Raw genomic sequence first — 22,520 nt, forward strand, 5'->3', positions numbered from 1 at the left:
GTGCATATCACACACATATATGGTATATCATACACATATACACATGATATACAGGTGATACACAGTATATAGGGAATGTAAATTTGTGTATGTACATACATAAATCACAACGTTTTCAACAATATCAAGAATATGGTCACACCGAAAAAGTGTTAAAGCGTGAGTAATGGAATTTACTTACCCATCCTATGGGTTCCTTCAAGCTTAATGTTGATGGGTCATACAATCTGCAGGAGGAATAACTATGTGAAATTGAACAAAAATATCTTACATTAATAATTTGATCCAAAACTATTGTTGAAATTAATAATTTGATTCAAAAATATCCCTATTATTATTATTTTTGGGTCAAAAATATCTTTTTCCTAATAAAAATTCCGATTTATGCAATTTAGGGAGAAGGAGACCATTTTTTTCTCCTTTTAATTTTTGCACTTGGCTATGAGTTGCCAAGTTTTAGCTAAGAGTAAAAACACCAACATGGACCTGATCTTGGTTATAACAAAAAGTTGGTCATTTTCTTTCAATAATTCACCCAGTCAGTATTTCTATGATATTTTCTTATTAACTTTCTGGACAATAACTTATTTATTGAATTAGCTCATTTGACCCATTTAAATTCAATCAAACCAAATTGCATATTTGCCCCTCCTATACCATAGTTATCCAACATTATTACTATTATTAGAGAATAAGAAATTAGCGATGGACAAAATTTCATAGCTAAACAATAAAAAATCATTTCATGTTGATCATATTTAGTTACGACTTAACGATCTATTTAGCGATTATTATAAATTAGAGATTACCCATAAATTTTATAACTAATGTCATATTCTCTAATGGTGTATTATACCTCGTTGGTCACATGATTGAAGCATGATAACTCATTTCGACCCATCTAAATCCAATAGCTTTTTTGCCCCCCTTTGGATCGATTGAGTAATTGAACTATCTTATCATGAAGTGTTTGTCTACTATTGGAACAATTGATTTATCAACTTTATTCTCATGCAAAATCATATTATTATATCACAAATCACTTGTTTATTACTCATATTCGATGTCTATCCATTAGCATAATTATTGTAATTAATCAATTAGCGATATCTCCCCATTCATCATGATGTGATTTAATCACTCAAAAGATAGCCTTTTTGCCAACTTTAATTAATCAGAAAGATAGAGGCTGGTTAGTCAAAATATATATACATTTAGTTTTCCTTTTCAAATAAGAAAAGGACATGTGAAGTCAACTCCCACTTTTGACAATAACCTCCTAAACGAAATTGTGTAAAATGGATCTCAAAATATTTATTCTGTAAATTAAAATTGTTTTTTATATTTCACGGTTAGTAGTGATCGTTTTGAAGACTAAATACTCGAGTATGAAACATAAATATACTACTAAACATTCAATGAAGAAATAATATATTTCAAAAAATAAATAAAGATAAAATAATCAATCATTTCTCCTAATTAATATTTCTTAAAAGAAGTGTAAATGAAAATCACGATAACTATTTTGAGACGAGGAAAATTGTGTACAACTTAGAGACGTAGCAATACATTTCACTTCTTTGTTTTTTTATGGGTGTTTGAAATGATAGTTTACAACTTCTCTTGTTTTATATTGTGTTTAAAATTACTTATACAACCTGTTAAAAACTGATAGGTTTTATCATGAAATATTTATTTTCATATAATTAAGTTGATTGTAACTCAAGTCAACGATTCATATAGCTATGTTTTTCATCAAAACCAAACATTATATATTATTACGTGAACGATACGAATAGTTGGGCCGACTACTTTGATTTAAGTACTCCCTTTCTTTCAATTTTATCTGTTAAAGTTTATATGGACATAAAATTAAAGAATATAAGGATTTTATTTTGAATTTTGATCCTTTTTTTTGGTTTTCCGTCCGCTATTTCAAGTTCGTCGAGCCTCGACTAAATTCAGATTGCTTACTAGATATTCCATTTGGGGGTGACACTCCCAACATAATTTTTTCATATTCAGAGCTCGAATCCGAAACCTCTAGTTAAGAGTGAAACAACTCCATTACTGCACCATAACCCCTATTGGTGAATTTTGATCTTAAATAAAAGGTATCTCATATATCCAAATTAATTTAAACATAATAAAGAGACTGATATGCCATTGTACAAGAGGGTGTCATTCATTAAGGATAAAATAAAATCGTTAAAATTAAGAACTTGCTAAATATAAAAAGATGTTATTTCTTTAACTTGTCAATTTTTGATTTGACACATCTATTAAGAAATTAATTATTGATATGGTGAGTTTATCATTTTATCTTTATTAATCACTAAAGTCATAATCCAAATTTCAAAATATTTTGATACCAAAGATATTAACTCTCTCAATAAATTGAGGGTATAATAGGTAAAAAAAAGATTGTACTTTTTTAATTTGTCAAATTTAACAAGTAAAAAGGAAAATTAAATTAGAAAATTTTTGACAAGTAAAAGGAAACAGAGGGAGTATTTGCCTAGTAATAAGTGATTTTATTACCTCTTAAATTTGGTAAAAAATATTTATATATTAGAATCAAGCTCTTAATTTTTGTTCCAAAACTACTATTCTTGTCGTAGATGATTTGCATAAATTTCTAAGTTTCTCTTAATACTTCTTTAACTTTTTGTGAGTAAAATACGATAATTTTGGTCCACGTATTATTATTTTTATAATGGTACTTTGATTTTTTAAAAATTTTCTTACATAAAATAGCGTGATTACATAATTTTATTGCACATGTACACTTAAACATGTGTATGTACGTATCTAAACACTCTAGCCGTTACTTCCAAGGATATAGATAGCTAACTTGCGGCTAGGAGGTTCAGAAATTATATAATTTATATTTAATTAGAATTAATTTTTATGTATATATATAATAGATGTTAAATTTTCTTTGGTTAGCTCGGTGTTTGCTTTTTCTTATCTTGAATCCTCTTAGTGAAAATCCTAGGATTACTTCCCACACATACATACGCATACAATTGACAAATATATATCTAGCTTTTGCTTTGAAAATACATACATACACATATAATTGATTTACACATACAATTGCAATTAGATATTGTATTCGTGCAATTTTCAATTAGGATGAAATGTAGAATATACGCGGGTACATGTCCTCTACTACATTTAGAAATCAAAGTGTTACTACGGTTTGAAGTATAGCAAAATCTCACTATTATTTTATGTTGGGTTTAATTGATAGGTTGAATAAGAAATGGAGGGAAAAAGAAGTGGAAAGAAAAATGATTTGTTCTCTCTTGCTTTATGAAATAAGCATTAGTCCCACATATATGGTGGAAAGAAAAAGTCTCCTACTTAAAAGTAGAAGCACTCCTTCATGTTGGTAAAGGGTCAAGAAGAGGGTCTCCCCGTCGCGTCATCGTTGTCGTTCGCTCGACTACAGCTATGGCTACGGTGGCTACGGATACGAATTTATTTAATTAATTAAGTGGAAAATCCTGACCCATGAACCGATCCGATTCTTTCCCGGATTAATTTAAAAATTATTTCCCTCCGTTTTTTCAACGGATTTTTTGAAAGGTTGCAACCTTGTCCGAAAAGTTGCAAACCTTTTCTCAACATACAAACATTTTCCCAACAGGTGTTTTTTCTTAAAAGGTGCAAACAGACTATATATATCTGTTAATCCTCAGAATGCTCAATACGAAAATTCTGATAGACATCTTCTTCTTTTTCTTCTTTTCTGCACTTCTTAAAAACTCGTGTGATATACTGCCTTCGAGTGGTTCACAGACACCGGAATTTGCAGTACCTCTATTTTGGTGAGTAAATCGTTCTATCCTGGGAGGAAAGATTCTAAAATCTCGGGTACGTTGAGGGGAATAATTTTCTTAAGGACACACTGTGTATTCAGTGGGCTCGATTTTTGTTCTGACATTAATTTTTCAAATACTGTTATTATTTTCAGTTTCAGTCTAGATTCTATTTTTTATTACTTTCAGTAGTTATTATTATTGTTTTAATATTTACAATACATCTTACTAACATTTTATGCAAGAGTAAACGCTAATAGTGCTATTTATAAATTGTTTCAAATAAAATGAAAATCTGTAGTAAAAAAATTAAATTAAAATAAATTTATAAGAAAGGAAAAAAAAAGAGAAGAGGAGAGTATAAGTAGAAGTAGATGGAAAGAAGAAGAAATAAATGAGAAAAGAGTAGTGGGTCAAGTAATACACCTTGTCTTGAGGCAATTCCATGTGCCCAAATGGCGCTGCTCATATTACTCCTCTCTTCCATTTCTTCTTCTTCTTCTTTCCCCTGAACCAATCTCCTTCCCCCTTTTTCCCTTAATTAATTCCTCTCTACAAAACTAGTAAGCAATAAATACCAAACCCTCCAATCCAGCACGTTATATCTATTCCATATTTTCAACAACAGAGTAGAAAAAATTGGGGAATACGTAGAAAACGAAATGGAGAAAGGAAGTGATGGGTTTGTTAGAGCTGATCAGATTGATTTGAAGAGTTTAGATGAGCAGCTCGAGAGACACCTTAACAGAACATGGACTATGGAGAAGACCAATAAGAAGAAACCGTTGGATGATTCCTGCATTAATTACTCTACCGCTACGGCCGCAGCCGCTACCGTCACTGCCGCTGCCGCTTCCTTCTCTCTATCTTCTTCCGTCAAACCCAGGCAAAGACACGACTGGGAAATTGACCCTTCGAAACTTATCATCAAAAGCGTCATTGCTCGTGGTACCTTTGGTACCGTCCATCGTGGCGTTTACGACGGTCAAGATGTCGCCGGTCAGTCACCTCCCTCTTTTTTTAATCTTTATTTGTTGATTAATTCAAGTACCATATTCGGGAAATTTTCTGTTCAATGATTCCTGTGTGATACAGTTTCTTAATTATCCCTGATCTTCGATTCTTTTTTTAAAAGAATTTTTTTTATTGTTATTATCTATCTTCTATGCCAATTTATGTGGAAAGTTAAGATTTCAAGATTCAAAATTTGGCGTGAGGTATAACTTATAATAATTCAAGGAATAAAATGCAAGATGTTTAGTTGGAGGTATTAAGCAGATATTATTTATCCTATTATTTATATCTTAATAATGTGATAAGTTATCTCATATACATGGTGAAATAATTTATTTTGAAATAATTAATCTTCCGACCAAACGACCCTTCAAAAGTTTTTTGATATAAAATTTATTTAATTGAAAATTATAAAATAAAATTATACTTATAATAATCAACAGCTAAAAAAATTTAAACAATGTATAAAAAAAACTATGGCTAATTCAAGATGTTGAGCAACAAAGTTTGATTTTGAAAAAACACCATCATTATAGGAATCTACACATGGTAGAAAATTATGTCAATCCGTTGAAATATAGCATGCCAGAAGTGAAAATTGTGACAAAAAATGAATCCAGATTCTCAAATTTTCAACGGTATCACATAAATTAAATGAAATGATTATCATTTTCAACTTTTTCTAGAGGGAGCAGAGTTTGTTAGGGAACCGCGGGATGAGCATTTTTTTGGGACTGTCGGTCTATTTTCCTTTTATGTAATGTTGAGAAGTTATTTTATTATTCTTTTATCCTTTCAATTATTTAATTATAGTGCATGGATGATACCATCTTGAAGAATAGGTACTAGGAACTTAAACAGAGTAGAATGGTAAAAAATGGTTCTTGCATTTACAATTTTGGCTAGTCATTTATTCTATAGTAAATAGTGGAAAATTTGTGCTAAGGTACATCATAATTTGTTGTGTTCACTATTGATTTTGTGGGCCTATTAATGGTTCAATTTTAATGTTCTATAGGCTGCTGGATATAACAATTTTTTTAATCTACTTTATTCAGGGTTTCCTATGATTGCTGTTATTATTACTCCCCCGTTCTAATTTGTTTGTCTGGTTTTGACGTTTCAACTCTGTGGTCTTAAACTAAATATACTATCGAAATACATCTTAATCTTATGATTTTAAACATGTCATGTAGAAAGTTAGGATTATAGAGTTGTTAGAAAAGGAAAGTAAAATAAATAAATAAATAAGACTAAGAGCCCGTTTGGATGGGCTTAAAAAAAGTAACTTTTATGTATTAAGTGCTTTTAGAACTTTAAAGTGCTGAAAGTTATTTTTATAAATAAGCAGTTGAGTGTTTGGATAAAAGTGCTTAAATGAGGAAAATGATGTGAATTTTAGGGTTAAAAGAATAAAAAGGGTAGTTTGAGAATTTAGTTAAAATATAAGGGATATAAAAGTAATTTTCATGGTCAAAGAAAATGACTTTAAACACTTAGAAAAAAAAAAGTTAGGAATCCTAACTTTTCATTTTTGACTGATTTAAGAACTTTATGGCTTAAAGTTAGCATTAGCCAAACACGTCCAAAAGCTGAAAAGGGGCTTTAAGCCAATCCAAACGGGCTCTAAAAAAGAAAGTAAGATACGGAGCAGAATTATTTATTAGTTTTCTTCTTTCGGTTGGAGTGTGTTGGGGGTAACAGAATGAATATTGTATAGTGATATGATGGCTTGTAATCTGAGTGTATTCTTATGGAATCCGTGAATAACGGCACGGGTTTGGGTTGAATTATGCAAGTTGCAGATGACTGCATTAACTTTAGCTGGTCTTGCAATGTTGCTGTATTTATGAACTTTCATGTGATTCAATCTGTTATTCAAGTAATAAAGTAATACAAAACATTAATGCCTGGCAAACTGATCCTACAACTCTGGATCTCATTTTTCTTGCTCTCTCATAATGTATACTATTTCTTTTTTGTTTTTTAATTCTTCTTTTAATTAGGTTTTTGTTGTTAAATATGGTTGTCATTGTCACTGCTACAGGACATTAATAAAATTTTCTTGTTTAACTTCTTAATAATTTTTTTGAATGAGTTAATATGACTACCGCGAAATAGTGGTCTTATTAACGTGCACATTTTGTATTCCTCTGTGATACTCAGTGAAACTACTGGACTGGGGGGAAGAGGGCCACAGAACAGATGCTGAAATAGCATCGCTAAGGGCAGCTTTTACACAAGAAGTTTCAGTGTGGCATAAGCTTGACCATCCTAATGTTACTAAGGTGACACTCAAACTCTAACCTTTTTATGTGGGAAAGATTTAAGACTTCTTAGATGCTACTGCTTCTGCATGAAACTTAATTGTCTTAAATGCTTGGTCACAACATATCAAAGGGGCTAAAAATTTTGTGGTTCATCTACTAGTAATTTCCAGCATATGCTACCTTTTATTCAGCTTATACTCTTTTCACTACTTCACTAACAAAGTGCGAACATATTGCTGGTAGAGCAGTTCTGTAACGGCTAGTTTGGTGGTGATTTAAGTATTGCAAATCATAGCTTACTCAACATTTAGACGTAATTTAGAAAAAAGATACCTAATTAGTAATATCCAAATTAAAGTAAGATAATTTGTTTTTGATAACAAATATGAGAGATGGTGGCTTCTAAAGCAGGAAAGTAGATTGTGGTCGAGAGACCAATTTAGCATGTGGTTCTTGAAGTCAGTAGTGAGAATATGGGCATAATTTTCGAATTCACCCTTTTTGATGACCAAGATAGATAGCAGGTTCTGATTAGTAGTATTGAGAACTATGCGTGTCATTCTCTTGTGACCTCCTGAATTTGAATGATGACAGGCTTTGTACAAAAGTGTTCTTATCTTTGTGTTAGAAATTTGAGTGTTGCACCATTCTGTCAAATTGCTGAAGCTAATGCTTTCTTTTTAATTCAGTTCTGCAACTTTGGCATAATGATATTGTTGAGCATCTATGTATCTGTTTAATTTGTTGTCTTGGAGCACAAACTCAAGCAGTTGTCATTATTGGTATTAGTAGCTGTTGATACTAAATCAATCAACAATGTGATACCTTCCTGAAAAGAGTAGAGCAAAGGAACCAACTCATCTAATTCTATAAGCGCGTAAATAACAACATAATTCTTTGAGTTGATAATGGTAGGTTGAGATGACTTTTCTATAATGAAGATGGAGAAAATGCTGATCTTGGGAAGTTTTGCAAATTTTTGACCAGCAAGGTTGATGGACGGAATTAGAATTTCATATCAACAAGGTTGTTAACAGTACAATATGCAAGGCGCCACTACCTAACTTTTCAGTGAGAAAAGAGAAGGCATATTACATGTTAGGTCAACTTGAATGGATGAACCTTAAATTCCAACTATCAGGATGCTAGGTGGTCAGGAATTTGCAATAATATCTTCTTGAATTTTGTCCCAACAAGATATAATTTGATAGTCAAGTTCTGCTCTCTGATATTTGATGTGCTTTAGCTTTCTCTTCGTATGCAGAACACAAATATCTTGATTCTCAAAACATCTTTGTGAGGATAAAAAAACATCATATGTGTTATTTCTGGTTTAAGCAAATGAAATACAAAATTCATTCATTGATTACAAGAGACCTTTATAGTGAAGGTGAAAGAATGATGCCTGAAGGACAGTTGAGGGTGATGCGGAGCATGCCTGTATCTTTTGTTGGCTGTAACAAACAACTGCAGTTTCCATTTACAGTTAATTTTACAGGCTGCTGTTTACAATGATTTACTATGTGCCTCTGCTGTTTGGATGTCTAATCTGTAGTGCTGTATTTCTTACACAACATAAAGACCATTGGATTATGGGCAACTTCAAATGTCCAAAGTCCTTCCTCATATCTCAGCATACTAACTGATTTTGCTTAGATGTACCCATATCTTTCTAATAAACTGTTTATTTCACATAAAACATCTAATATCTCTCCAATTTAATGCAGTTCATTGGGGCAACTATGGGCTCTTCTGGGCTCAATTTACAAACAGAAAATGGTCATATTGGCATGCCTAGTAACATATGCTGCGTTGTTGTGGAATACCTTCCGGGTGGTGCCTTAAAATCTTACCTTATAAAGAACAGAAGAAGGAAGCTGGCATTCAAAGTTGTTGTGCAGATGGCACTCGATATGGCCAGAGGGTAATAGGAACTTTGACTGTCTCATGTCTTTCGAACACCCCTGAAATATATATTACCATTTACCATTTATCTGAGTAAAGGTCAAACATTTGAACTTTGTAGGTTAAGTTACCTTCACTCGCAAAAGATTGTGCATAGAGATGTCAAGACAGAGAATATGCTATTGGATAAGACACGTACAGTAAAAATTGCTGATTTTGGGGTTGCTCGCATTGAGGCTTCTAATCCTAATGACATGACTGGGGAGACCGGAACCCTTGGATATATGGCTCCTGAGGTAATTTTGGAAGTGGAGTAGGATTTACTTTTCCACACTATCCTTCATTCACCGTCAGTAATCTGTTTGGTCATTTTCTTCTTTTGATGGATTAACCAGACTCAGCATACATAAAGCTTTTTCCTGCTACTCTTACTCGCAAAATGTTCCCTCTTTTTCGCCAAGATCCATTTCTCCTTTTGATCTGTATAACTATACATACTACAGAACACAATTTTTAGCATTAATTGTTCAAAATAAGCTAAATCTTTTCCTAGCATCCTGGGTAGGGTGATGGGAGGCTAGGGGAAATAACTCCCCTAAATCTAGTCAATTGGTGAAAGTGTTTCAAAAGAAGGAAATATAATGTTCAAGAATGAGAACGTTGAAAGGTAATAATAGTTGTACATAATCACTATTACTGAATTGTTGAATGCTAAAATTATAGGTTCTCAATGGCAATCCATACAATAGAAAATGTGATGTGTACAGTTTTGGCATATGTGTGTGGGAGATATATTGTTGCGACATGCCATATCCTGACCTCAGCTTCTCAGAAGTAACTTCAGCTGTGGTTCGCCAGGTAAACTCTCCAACTTCCTAGCACTTCTTGGACATAAGTAATGACATATGAAGCAGACAGATAGATCATGGAAGAATATATAGTTCTTGGTTTCTTATTGCTTATATGCTTTTGTCACCTTATTTAACTTTGGTTTCCCTTGTCCCACGCAGAATCTAAGGCCAGATATACCAAGGTGTTGCCCAAGTTCCCTTGCTAATGTAATGAAGAGATGCTGGGACGCTAACCCTGACAAACGGCCTGAGATGGATGAGGTAGTATCTCTGATAGAGGCTATTGATACATCAAAAGGCGGAGGAATGATTCCTGTTGATCAACAACAGGGTTGTTTCTGTTTCCGAAGGCATAGGGGACCTTGAAGCTTATATCTCACGCAGACATACAAAAGTAGGTAAATTCCATCTCAATTTCCAAATATTTGACTAAGGAAGTGAACTTGTAGAGCCAGAGTATTTGAACAGTTCTATTGAGAAGCTATGCTGAATGCATTTTTCTCTTGGTTTGATGTAAAGCTTACACATTTCTGTTTTCTTTTTCCTTATAATACATATTCCCAATCTTTCTTTTTTTTCCTCTTCTTTTCTATTTGATTACTGTTTTTTGTTAGTCTCTCTGTGTTTTTCCTTCCATTTTTTAGTCGCGAGTCGATATCATAGTAGCCTAGTTATATTCTGTGATTGAACATAATTCCTAAGAACGTTAGAAAAAAAATAATTAGCCAAAATCTAATATTCACACAATGAAATAAGTAGCTTAAACTGTATCTACATTGAGATAACACTCTCTAATAAATGTTGTCCGGCAACTTACAGAAAAATGCTAAGTGACCTGCCATAACGTGTTAAGTCAAGCTGGTCCTATCAGTGCATCAACCTTAAAATTCTAAATTAAACTAATCTAGAATTACAATTTATTTTTATTTTCCATTTAAGAGGTCAGTGGGAGAGTGATCAATCTCCAACTTAGCCACAGTGGCCGTATTTTAATGAAGAATCGAAAAAAGCGCGGGCTGACTTGACTTGACTTGGAGATCTGGGACCTTGGGTTAGTAATGCATGAGGTTTCTTCCGCCAGCAGCTTTAGGCTGTTCCCTGATTTCTTGGAAGTTCAATTTCACTTGGCTTTCCATCATCGTCCCAGTTGGTGGTTTTGTAATATCTTGCATAAAGGAAGAGCTGAATTGCTCCAGATAACATTCCCAGACCATTGGGTATCTATCATTAATTTGAAGGGGGAAAATATACAGATTAATTCAAAACGTTATTACCAACCATTACAATAATATCTAGTGTAATCTCACAAGCAGAGTCTTGAAATAAATAAGTAAGAGTGAATATAATTAATTACCAGGATGTAAACATCAAATTTGAGGAATGCATAGGCGAACCAAATACCTCCATTGCAAAAGTTAGCAAGTGACAGGTAAAATGGCATGAATTTCACACTCTTGGTGCTGATCACTCGACGCTATATATAATTCATATTGTCAGTGTATATAACATAAATTGTTTATCGTAAACTATATCTTAGAAGAAGAGAGATGGATAGATTAATACCATGACGGTGAGGGGCGAAGCGTACATAGCAATATTCATAACGACAGCCAATATACCGACTAGCATAGATCTGTTCTTGGTTCCATGAAGGAAAGTAAGCGTAACGAAAACGAGGATCCCAAGAAGGATTATTTCAATTACCAAAAAAACAACAATCTTCTTCTGTTATACATAATTAAAAAAAAACATGTTAGTTCAAATTACAGTAATTTACAAGGCAATAATATGAGTAACATTATATTGATGAGTACGTACACGCTTTGGCCACTCGGAATAGATGAAGAAGGCAATTACATATACTAATTCAATAAAGAGACCAATGCCATTAATAGTGACAACAAGAAGGCTGTCAGGATGAACAAATGGCATTCCATAAAATACCCAAACTGCACAATTCAAAGCAGTTACAACATAAGGATCTGGTTTGAATTGCATCACCGTCTTTGCTTTCCATATTTTTATGAACGTTGGCCTGCATGCATGTGCACACCTCGATTAATTTAAACTAAATTGATCGCTAATTAATCATAATAGTGCACATTATGCTAGGTGATCGACTTACATGGGGGATAAGAAGAGGAAGAATGATATAACATTTCCTGCATGAAGAATTATTGAATAGATTAGACATAATATTAGTTAGAGATCATTATAAAGAATTAATGAATAGTATGATAAGGCACGGACCGATAATTCCAACAATCGTCCGTACTGTCTCTGTATTCACCATTTTATCTAGATATCTAATTAATGTTGAAAGAGGAGATTAATTAAAACGATCGACGAATGCAACTTAAAAACTAATTGGTGAATTCCAAGGCATGAAGATCATATTTAATTTGTAAATGGATTTGAAACCTCAGTTGGTGAGGATTGTTAAAATCTTATATCTTGATGAATTATTAAAGGAAAGCTATGGAATTCTTAAAGGAATTTATACATGAAGAATGGATGACCAAACATTTCTCAGTTGGTTACTAGTGAGAAAAAATAGTAAGAGGTCAGGTGATAATAGCTTATTTTGTGGCTATATACATGCAATTTTATCTACAAATTTAACAAGAACCATGTGACTTTTCTTTGTTTGAGGATTTTGTGGTAATGCTAGTGAATAGTGACCATAATTTTTGCGGGTATTATCCAATTATTTATCAAGTAATTAATCTTACTACCATAATTTATGGTCACTACACTCACTACTAATCACTACTAAAAGTAGTGACCATAAATTGATTTATTCTTCTCTTATTTATTCCATAATTGAATACCATAATCTAGGAAAAAGAGGCGAAACCACCGATGATTAAGGAAAATGTCATCTTAACGACGTTATTTAATTTACTATTCAAATTATTGTGTGTTCTGAAAGTGACAAGGCTATTAATGTCTTTGATTTAACCCTTCTGAGAAAAGATGTATATAGACTAAATTATTCTTTATTTTAACTTGCACATTAAAATGCTAAACAACATGTAGACCAAACATTGTTTGTGGCATTTCTAATTTTTTAAAGTTTGCCAAATTGTGTCTACGTTGATAGTGTCTTTGATTTAACCGTTCCGATAATAGATATTTATTGAATAACTTATTCTTTATTATAACTTACAACATTAACAAGTTAAACAACATGTTGTCACGACCCGAATCCGGGTGTGATGGCACTCATCTCAACCCACCGAGATAAGTCAGCCTAATACCCAACGAAAGTAGATGCGGAAGAAAAAGAAAAGAATCAAAATTTAACTTAAGCGAAAACACGTAAAACAAACTCAACATCCCTCAAGATTGGTTGTCACGTGTACAAGCCACTAATTTATTATCGAAATACGAAAAGAAATACAGTCACAATGTCTTTGTCTCTAGAATAGGACTAAAACATAAGAAAAGAGCAAGAGGTGTCCGCTAGATAGATGTGACAGCTACCTCGACACTCGGAATGATAGCCTCGGATGTAGTAGAAAATGCTAGAAGATCAAGCAGGTCCGGGCTCACAACCTACACAAGTGTGGAAGCAAGGGGTGAGTACCAAACAACACGGTACTCAGCAAGGGGATAACTAAAACTAAGCAAAGCTTAATAGATACAAGTACTCCTGTCCTCCCAACCGAACCTCCTTAACTACAACCTGCATAAAATCAGCCCAACTCTACACTTGTACAATAACAACCGTAATACAGTCCACAAATACTCATCAATAGTCTCGTCAATGAATCATACCAAGTCAAGTTCAGCACACAGAGCAATATGGGGGTAAGCACAAAGTCACAAATATCAGAAAGGTGCAATGCAGTGCAATGAAATGATGCATGTCTGTCCTATCGGTACACATCCGCTGAATCACAGTCCGGAACCTATGGGGGACATTTCTGTCCATGTAACCTGCCACGGAGCGTGTGGCCCGTCCCCTCAATACATATATCCTGCCACGGAGCGTGTGGCCCGACCCCTTTATTTGATATCACCTGCCACGGAGCGTGTGGCCCGACCCCTTTGTTTCATAATACCTGCCACGGAGCGTGTGGCCCGACCCCTTTTGTTTCATATCATTTTCAGTCTCAACACAATATGTCAGAACCAATGCAATCAATTCATGTTCATATAATTCACGATAATAACATGACAACAACAATAATTGTTTTCCTATCTCACATCAACATAGTCATTTCACATGTCCAAAATCACAACATATCAATTCCATCAATACATGTCATTAGATCACCATTTTATACCCCTCATCTCCATTTTTTTAAGGTCAATCATACAGTCAATAACCCAGTCCAATTTTCATTACTCCCTAATATATATGACACGGAAATACAAGCATCTATAAGCTTAAACTGAGGTTTAGAAATTCACTTGCCTCAAATAATCAAGCAATTACTTCGGTACTTGAGCCTTCCCTTTTCGTTGGGCCTCCAAATAAACGTAATCTAGTCAAATAAATAATCTCAATAAGAATTCAAAACTACATTACCCATATACTAAATGTCTGGCATAGGCATAAAAATCCACCCATGTCGATAATCAAGTCCTAAATACCAAATCTAGGGTTATGTCTCAATTTCTTTAATTAACATAACCCAAATGGTATTCATGTACTATAATACTCCTAATATTTAATTACCTAACTTAATGTATCAAAACTTAATTTGTAACATGATGATCAAAAGCAAAAAAAATAAAAAATCTAAATCGGAGACGAATTGCACTAACCAAAATGTTGTTCGAGCAACTGCACACTACATCACTATAATAATACATTTTTATTTTTTTTGCTTTTACATTAATCCTAATAATAGAAGTAATCATTGGCCATCACTAACATAACTCAATGATGCCACTATCATCCAAATTTTTTTCCACAGTCCAAGACATATATGAATCCGTACACATGTTTTTTTTTTTTTCTTTTGCAACTACTTTCTATTCTCTTTCTTCCAAAATCAAATATTATTATACTAACAGTATGACATTCTGAAGCCATGTACCAAACAGAGAAATTTAAGCATGAGTGATGAAGTACCTGAAATTTGATTTGATTTTTTTTTTTTGTTCTGTGTTCTAGGTCGCGCCGCACAGGAGTTACTCGTTGTTTTCTTTTTCTTCTCTTTTCTAATAATTAATTACTAAAAGTGATATAAACCTACTAACTCTAATTTAATAAATATGGAATAAGTGGTACAGGATGTTAAATATATTATCACTTCAGTCCATTAATTACATGAGTTATCTAAATTCACCCCTCTATTAAATAACCATGGTTATCAAATAGTCTAAATTTGTAATTTAAATTTTTGCGGAGAGAGTATTTTATGGAAGAGAGATGATTCATTCTTAAAATGACCAAACGGGTCATTACATTATCCACCACTAAAAATCATGTTCGTCCTCGAACATAAAGTAGAAGAAGGTACCTGAAGCTTCGAAAAGCTGGGGATATCTAGCGCGCATATCAGCCTCTGTTTCCCAAGTCGCCTCTCCGACGGAACGGTGCTTCCATTGTACCTTCACTGAAGCTATCTCCTTGGTTCTAAGCTTACGAACCTGCCTATCTAGAATGGCTATAGGCTCCTCCTCAAATGTCAAGTCTGGACCCAATTCCACTGAATCGAGTGATAACACATGAGACTCATCCGGAACATACTTCCGAAGCATAGAAATATGAAACACGTTATGCACAGCCGATAATCTAGGTGGCAAGGCCAATTTATAAGCCACCTCTCCAACTCGTGCCAAAATCTCAAATGGGCCAATGAATCGAGGGCTGAGCTTGCCCTTCCTCCCGAACCGCATCACGCCCTTCATGGGAGATACTCGAAGCCAAACATGATCACCCACCATAAACTCCAATGGTCGAACTCTCCGATCTGCATAACTCTTCTGCCTACTCTGGGCTGTCAAGAGTCTACCCTGAATTCTACGAACTTGCTCCATTGCATCTCTAAGCAAGTCTGTGTCTAAGGAGTCCATCTCAGCTAAGTCAAACCAGCCAATAGGAGATCGACACCGCCTACCATACAAAGCCTCAAATGGAGCCATCTGGATACTGGAGTGATAACTATTATTATAGGCAAACTCCGCTAGGGGCAAGTGCTGATCCCATCTAGCACCAAAATCAATAACACAAGCTCGGAGCATATCCTCCAACACTTGGATCGTCCGCTCGGACTGACCATCAGTCTGTGGGTGAAAAGCAGTACTCATATCAAGTCTAGTGCCCAAACCATGCTGTAATGCCTGCCAAAAGTGCGAAGTAAATACTGAACCTCGATCCGAAATGATGGATACTGGGACACCATGAAGCCGAACGATCTGACTAATATACAATTGGGCTAGTTTATCCGCCGTGTACCTTACCTTGACCGGAATAAAATGGGCGGACTTGGTTAGTCTGTCAACCACCACCCATATAGAGTCGTAGCCACCCACGGTGGGAGGTAAACCCACAACGAAGTCCATGGTGATCATTTCCCACTTCCAGGTGGGAATAGGCATCCTCTGACTCACACCCCCAGGCCGTTGGTGCTCACACTTTACCTGCTGGCAAGTCAAACACTTGGATACGAACTCTGCGATGTCCTTCTTCATTCCACACCACCAATAGTGCTGGCACAGATCATGATACATCTTGGCCGCTCCTGGATGGATGGAATACCTTGAACAATGAGCCTCTTCCAAAATCAATCTAGTCAGGTCACCCACCTTAGGCACACAAATTCTGCCGCCAATCCTCAATACGCCTTCCGAATCAAGTACCGCCTCCTTAGCTTCACCTCTCAATACCTTATCTCGAATGATACATAGCTTCTTATCCTCAAACTGTCTTTCCCGAATCTGCTCAACCAAGGAAGAACGAGCCTCCACCAAGGCAAGGACACCACCATCCTCTGAAATCTGCAACCGGACAAGGTTATTAGCCAACCTCTGAACATCTCTAGCCAATGGTCGCTCCTCAACTCGGATCGCGGAAAGACTCCCCATACTAGAGGACTTCCTACTTAAGGCATCCGCCACTACATTGGCTCTTCCTGGGTGATACAAAATAGTCATGTCGTAGTCTTTCAGCAACTCGAGCCATCTACGTTGCCTCAAGTTCAGATCCCTCTGACTGAATATATACTGAAGACTCCTATGATCGGTGAAGACCTCGCAATGCACACCGTATAGGTAATGACGCCATAACTTAAGCACGAAAACCACAGCCGCTAACTCCAAATCATGAGTAGGATAGTTTTTCTCATGGGCCTTTAACTGTCTCGAGGCATAGGCAACCACTTTCCCCTTTTGCATTAACACTCCACCTAAACCAACACCGGAAGCATCACAATATACAGTAAATCCCACACCTTCCTCGGGTAGTGTCAAAATAGGAGCCGAAGTCAATAAAGTCTTGAGCTTTTGAAAGCTCGCTTCACACTCGTCGGACCAATGAAAATCCACAGCCTTTTGAGTCAATCTAGTCAATGGAGCTGCAATAGTGGAGAAGCCCTGCACGAACCGTCTATAATAACCGGCTAACCCCACAAAACTACGAATCTCAGTAGGAGAAGTAGGCCTTGTCCAACCTCTGACTGCCTCAATCTTAGCTGGATCCACTCTAATCCCCTCTTTGGACACCACGTGTCCTAAGAATGTAACAGAATCAAGCCAAAATTCACACTTGGAGAACTTTGCATACAACTTTTCTTCTCTCAACTTTTGAAGTACCAACCTCAAATGGCGGACATGATCTGCCTCGGTCTTGGAATATACCAAGATGTCATCAATGAATACTATCACAAAAGAATCTAAGTATGGGCGAAACACTCCATTCATCAACTCCATAAATGCTGCGGGGGCATTCGTCAACCCAAATGACATCACCAAAAACTCGTAGTGACCATAACGAGTCCGAAAAGCTGTCTTAGGGATATCTGATGCCCTAATCTTCAACTGATGATAACCGGACCTCAAGTCTATTTTGGAAAACAATGCCGCTCCTTGTAGCTGATCAAATAAATCATCAATACGGGGAAGAGGATATTTATTTTTAATAGTTACCTTGTTCAACTGCCTGTAATCGATACACATCCTCATAGTCCCATCCTTCTTCTTTACAAACAGAACCGGTGCGCCCCAAGGAGACACACTAGGGCGAATAAACCCCTTACTCAACAAGTCTTGCAACTGATCCTTCAACTCCTTCAACTCAACTGGAGCCATGCGATATGGAGGAATAGAAATGGGTTTAGTGCCAGGCTCTAAGTCAATAGCAAAATCAATATCCCTATCCGGAGGAATACCAGGAAGATCAGTAGGAAATACATCAGAAAACTCCTTAACCACTGGAACAGTATCTATAGGAGGTGACTCAATACTGGTATCCCGAATAAAGGCCAAATAAGACATACACCCTCTATCAATCAACCTCTGAGCACGAATATATGAGATAACCTTATCGGGATAGGAGCCACTAGTACCCTTCCACTCAATCCGCGGGGCACCAGGTATCGCTAAGGTAACAGTTTTAGCATAACAATCGAGGATAGCACGATGGGGAGAAAGCCAATCCATACCCAATATCACATCAAAATCTACCATCCCCAGAATAATCATATCTACCCAAGTATCATACTCGGCCAAGGAAACAAGACAGGATCGATATACTCGATCCACCACTAAGGGTTCACCCACGGGTGTAGAAACATGAACGGGCACAGACATACGATCACATGTCAAATCAAAGTTAGATGCAAAATAGGCAGACACATAGGAAAATGTAGAACCTGGATCAAATAATACAGATGCAGGTCGATGACAGACTGGGATAATACCTGTGATAACGGCGTCGGAAGCCTCAGCCTCGGGTCTCCCTGGAAAGGCATAACACTGAGCTCCCCTACCACCTCCGACCTGCCCAACACCTCTACCTCCTCCCTGAGGGACTATAGCACCACTAGCACCCCTACCAGGAGTACGACCACCTCTACTAGTCTGGGCTCTACCTCGACCTCTGACCGACGACGCTGGTCCTCTAACTGAAACTGAAGAACTAGGCTGGGTTCCTCCTCGACCCTGAGATGTACACTGCCATGAAAGATGATCTGGATCACCACAAGTATAACATACTCTTCCGTGCGAAAACCTCTGCGATGAACCTGCAGAACTTGTATAACTACCCCGGCTCATCGGCCTCTGTTGTGACCCCGGGTAACTCTGACCTGTACTGTAGGACCCACGAGGTGTCTGACCATCCTCAGAAGCTGGCATAGATGCATGAACTGGTCCTCTACGCTGAAAGGAACCACCTCCTCTATAGGACCCTCTACCTCCAGATGAGGTACCCGAAAACTGACCAGAAGCACGGACCCTCTTGGGGTCCCCGAACTCCTCTCTCTCCATCAACTCCGCCTCCTTGGCAGCACCCACAATGGACTGGAAAGAAGCGCCCTCCCGGGCCGGTCGAAAAACTGCTGTACGAATAGTATAGTTCAGTCCTCGCACAAATCTGCGAATCCGCTCTGTCTCATCAGGAAGGACAGCCATGGCATGTCTGGACAACTGGTAGAAACGAGTCTCATATTCAGCAACTGTAAGTCCTTCCTGCCTCAAATTCTCAAACCGTAATCGGCTCTCTTCCTTCACACTCCAGGGGATGAAACGGTCATAAAAGGCACTAGCAAACTCATCCCAAGTCATCTGGAATGACCCAACTGGTCTGGAACTCGTATATACTCTCCACCACTCTCTGGCTGGTCCACGCAACTGTAGTGTAGTATAACGAACTCCATGAGTGTCAGCTAACCCTACTGTCTCCAACAACTCTCGACACATGGTCAAGAACTCGTGTGCATCCTCAGTCTTTCCACCCTGAAACTGTGGGGGGTCCATTTTTCGGAACCTCTCATATCGGCGTTGCTCGTCGTCAGTCACCATGAGCACAGGTGCAACTTGGGCTCCTCCTACCTGTACTCCATCCTCATCCGCTCTAGGGCCCGTAGGTGGCTGGTCCACCGGACCCTGAACAATTGGAATCTGATGCTGCCGTGGGGTCTGAGCTCCTACTCTAGTCTGAGAACCCTCAGGTGTACCATTCACCCTCACACTCTGATTAAATCCTTCGAGTGCATCCAATACTCGTATCAAAGTGGCCTGAAGCAATGGTGCAGTAGCAGACTCTGGAGGGACCTGTTCCTCTCTACCCTCAATCTGTGGCTCAAGAGAAGCCTCTCTAGCACGACCTCTAGCTGGCGCCGCCCCTCGGGCACGACCTCTGCCTGCCGCCACACCCCGACCACGGCCTCTAGTTTGGCCTCTATCCCTACCCCTAGTTGGGGTTCCAACATCAACCTCGGGAAGTGTCTCCCTTCCTCTACCTCTAGCTGTAATTCTGGTCCTGGCCATCTATCAGAAAGGACACGCAAAAATTCAGTACCAACACAACACGCATGATACAAAGTGAAAGAACAAAGGGAAAATTTCCTAAAAGTCCTCATAGCCTCTCGAAGATAAGTACAGACGTCTCCGTACCGATCCGCAAGACTCTACTTAAACTTGGCTTGTATACACGTGAGACCTATGAACCTGGGGCTCTGATACCATCTTTGTCACGACCCGAATCCGGGTGTGATGGCACTCATCTCAACCCACCGAGATAAGTCAGCCTAATACCCAACGAAAGTAGATGCGGAAGAAAAAGAAAAGAATCAAAATTTAACTTAAGCGAAAACACGTAAAAGAAACTCAACATCCCTCAAGATTGGTTGTCACGTGTACAAGCCACTAATTTATTATCGAAATACGAAAAGAAATACAGTCACAATGTCTTTGTCTCTAGAATAGGACTAAAACATAAGAAAAGAGCAAGAGGTGTCCGCTAGATAGATGTGACAGCTACCTCGACACTCGGAATGATAGCCTCGGATGTAGTAGAAAATGCTAGAAGATCAAGCAGGTCCGGGCTCACAACCTACACAAGTGTGGAAGCAAGGGGTGAGTACCAAACAACACGGTACTCAGCAAGGGGATAACTAAAACTAAGCAAAGCTTAATAGATACAAGTACTCCTGTCCTCCCAACCGAACCTCCTTAACTACAACCTGCATAAAATCAGCCCAACTCTACACTTGTACAATAACAACCGTAATACAGTCCACAAATACTCATCAATAGTCTCGTCAATGAATCATACCAAGTCAAGTTCAGCACACAGAGCAATATGGGGGTAAGCACAAAGTCACAAATATCAGAAAGGTGCAATGCAGTGCAATGAAATGATGCATGTTTGTCCTATCGGTACACATCCGCTGAATCACAGTCCGGAACCCATGGGGGACATTTCTGTCCATGTAACCTGCCACGGAGCGTGTGGCCCGTCCCCTCAATACATATATCCTGCCACGGAGCGTGTGGCCCGACCCCTTTATTTGATATCACCTGCCACGGAGCGTGTGGCCCGACCCCTTTGTTTCATAATACCTGTCACGGAGCGTGTGGCCCGACCCCTTTTGTTTCATATCATTTTCAGTCTCAACACAATATGTCAGAACCAATGCAATCAATTCATGTTTATATAATTCACGATAATAACATGACAACAACAATAATTGTTTTCCTATCTCACATCAACATAGTCATTTCACATGTCCAAAATCACAACATATCAATTCCATCAATACATGTCATTAGATCACCATTTTATACCCCTCATCTCCATTTTTTTAAGGTCAATCATACAGTCAATAACCCAGTCCAATTTTCATTACTCCCTAATATATATGACACGGAAATACAAGCATCTATAAGCTTAAACTGAGGTTTAGAAATTCACTTGCCTCAAATAATCAAGCAATTACTTCGGTACTTGAGCCTTTCCTTTTCGTTGGGCCTCCAAATAAACGTAATCTAGTCAAATAAATAATCTCAATAAGAATTCAAAACTACATTACCCATATACTAAATGTCTGGCATAGGCATAAAAATCCACCCATGTCGATAATCAAGTCCTAAATACCAAATCTAGGGTTATGTCTCAATTTCTTTAATTAACATAACCCAAATGGTATTCATGTACTATAATACTCCTAATATTTAATTACCTAACTTAATGTATCAAAACTTAATTTGTAACATGATGATCAAAAGCAAAAAAAATAAAAAATCTAAATCGGAGACGAATTGCACTAACCAAAATGTTGTTCGAGCAACTGCACACTACATCACTATAATAATACATTTTTATTTTTTTTGCTTTTACATTAATCCTAATAATAGAAGTAATCATTGGCCATCACTAACATAACTCAATGATGCCACTATCATCCAATTTTTTTTCCACAGTCCAAGACATATATGAATCCGTACACATGTTGTTTTTTTTTTCTTTTGCAACTACTTTCTATTCTCTTTCTTCCAAAATCAAATATTATTATACTAACAGTATGACATTCTGAAGCCATGTACCAAACAGAGAAATTTAAGCATGAGTGATGAAGTACCTGAAATTTGATTTGATTTTTTTTTTTTGTTCTGTGTTCTAGGTCGCGCCGCACAGGAGTTACTCGTTGTTTTCTTTTTCTTCTCTTTTCTAATAATTAATTACTAAAAGTGAT

General features: G+C 36.9%; 3 protein-coding genes across 4 annotated transcripts; 1 reads left to right on the forward strand and 2 right to left on the reverse strand.

The window, feature by feature from the left end:
* Positions 1–4,218: 4,218 nt before the first annotated feature.
* LOC129895587 (serine/threonine-protein kinase STY13-like) lies at positions 4,219–10,479 on the forward strand. Its single transcript, XM_055971313.1, has 6 exons — positions 4,219–4,826; positions 7,008–7,129; positions 8,839–9,035; positions 9,138–9,312; positions 9,740–9,874; positions 10,027–10,479. Exons 1-6 carry the CDS (start codon positions 4,490–4,492, stop codon positions 10,231–10,233), a joined length of 1,173 nt encoding a protein of 390 aa, XP_055827288.1. The 5' UTR covers positions 4,219–4,489; the 3' UTR covers positions 10,234–10,479.
* Positions 10,480–10,953: 474 nt separating this feature from the next.
* Positions 10,954–12,160, reverse strand: LOC129893993 (bidirectional sugar transporter SWEET5-like). Its single transcript, XM_055969470.1, has 6 exons — positions 12,118–12,160; positions 11,993–12,029; positions 11,686–11,902; positions 11,431–11,592; positions 11,222–11,341; positions 10,954–11,088 (listed from the first exon to the last, which is right to left on the reverse strand). Exons 1-6 carry the CDS (start codon positions 12,158–12,160, stop codon positions 10,954–10,956), a joined length of 714 nt encoding a protein of 237 aa, XP_055825445.1.
* A 1,055-nt stretch (positions 12,161–13,215) lies between these two features.
* On the reverse strand, positions 13,216–21,756 carry LOC129895586 (uncharacterized). Of its 2 annotated transcripts, none has more exons than XM_055971311.1 (2): positions 18,744–21,756; positions 13,216–13,425 (listed from the first exon to the last, which is right to left on the reverse strand). In XM_055971311.1, exons 1-2 carry the CDS (start codon positions 20,311–20,313, stop codon positions 13,403–13,405), a joined length of 1,593 nt encoding a protein of 530 aa, XP_055827286.1. In that variant the 5' UTR covers positions 20,314–21,756; the 3' UTR covers positions 13,216–13,402. The 2 variants fall into 2 exon arrangements, with proteins under 2 accessions (XP_055827286.1, XP_055827287.1); XM_055971312.1 differs by lacking the exon at positions 13,216–13,425 and adding an exon at positions 15,301–15,533.
* Positions 21,757–22,520: the final 764 nt, after the last annotated feature.

Source organism: Solanum dulcamara, chromosome 7 (genome assembly GCF_947179165.1).
Source record: "Solanum dulcamara chromosome 7, daSolDulc1.2, whole genome shotgun sequence".
In the NCBI taxonomy this organism is placed as follows: domain Eukaryota; kingdom Viridiplantae; phylum Streptophyta; class Magnoliopsida; order Solanales; family Solanaceae; genus Solanum; species Solanum dulcamara.

Excerpts from the sequence above, each read along its gene's own strand:
- LOC129895586 (XM_055971312.1), bottom strand. The coding sequence starts at position 20,313 with ATGGCCAGGACCAGAATTACAGCTAGAGGTAGAGGAAGGGAGACACTT. Across the intron at positions 15,534-18,743 it reads TTCCGACGCCGTTATCACAG|TGGAATTGGGTCCAGACTTG; the intron begins GTATTATCCCAG and ends CACTCGATTCAG.
- LOC129895587 (XM_055971313.1), top strand. The coding sequence starts at position 4,490 with ATGGAGAAAGGAAGTGATGGGTTTGTTAGAGCTGATCAGATTGATTTG. Across the intron at positions 7,130-8,838 it reads ACCATCCTAATGTTACTAAG|TTCATTGGGGCAACTATGGG; the intron begins GTGACACTCAAA and ends AATTTAATGCAG. Across the intron at positions 9,036-9,137 it reads GCACTCGATATGGCCAGAGG|GTTAAGTTACCTTCACTCGC; the intron begins GTAATAGGAACT and ends TGAACTTTGTAG.
- LOC129893993 (XM_055969470.1), bottom strand. The coding sequence starts at position 12,160 with ATGGTGAATACAGAGACAGTACGGACGATTGTTGGAATTATCG. Across the intron at positions 11,903-11,992 it reads TTCCTCTTCTTATCCCCCAT|GCCAACGTTCATAAAAATAT; the intron begins GTAAGTCGATCA and ends ACATGCATGCAG. Across the intron at positions 11,593-11,685 it reads ATTCCGAGTGGCCAAAGCGT|AAGAAGATTGTTGTTTTTTT; the intron begins GTACGTACTCAT and ends TATGTATAACAG.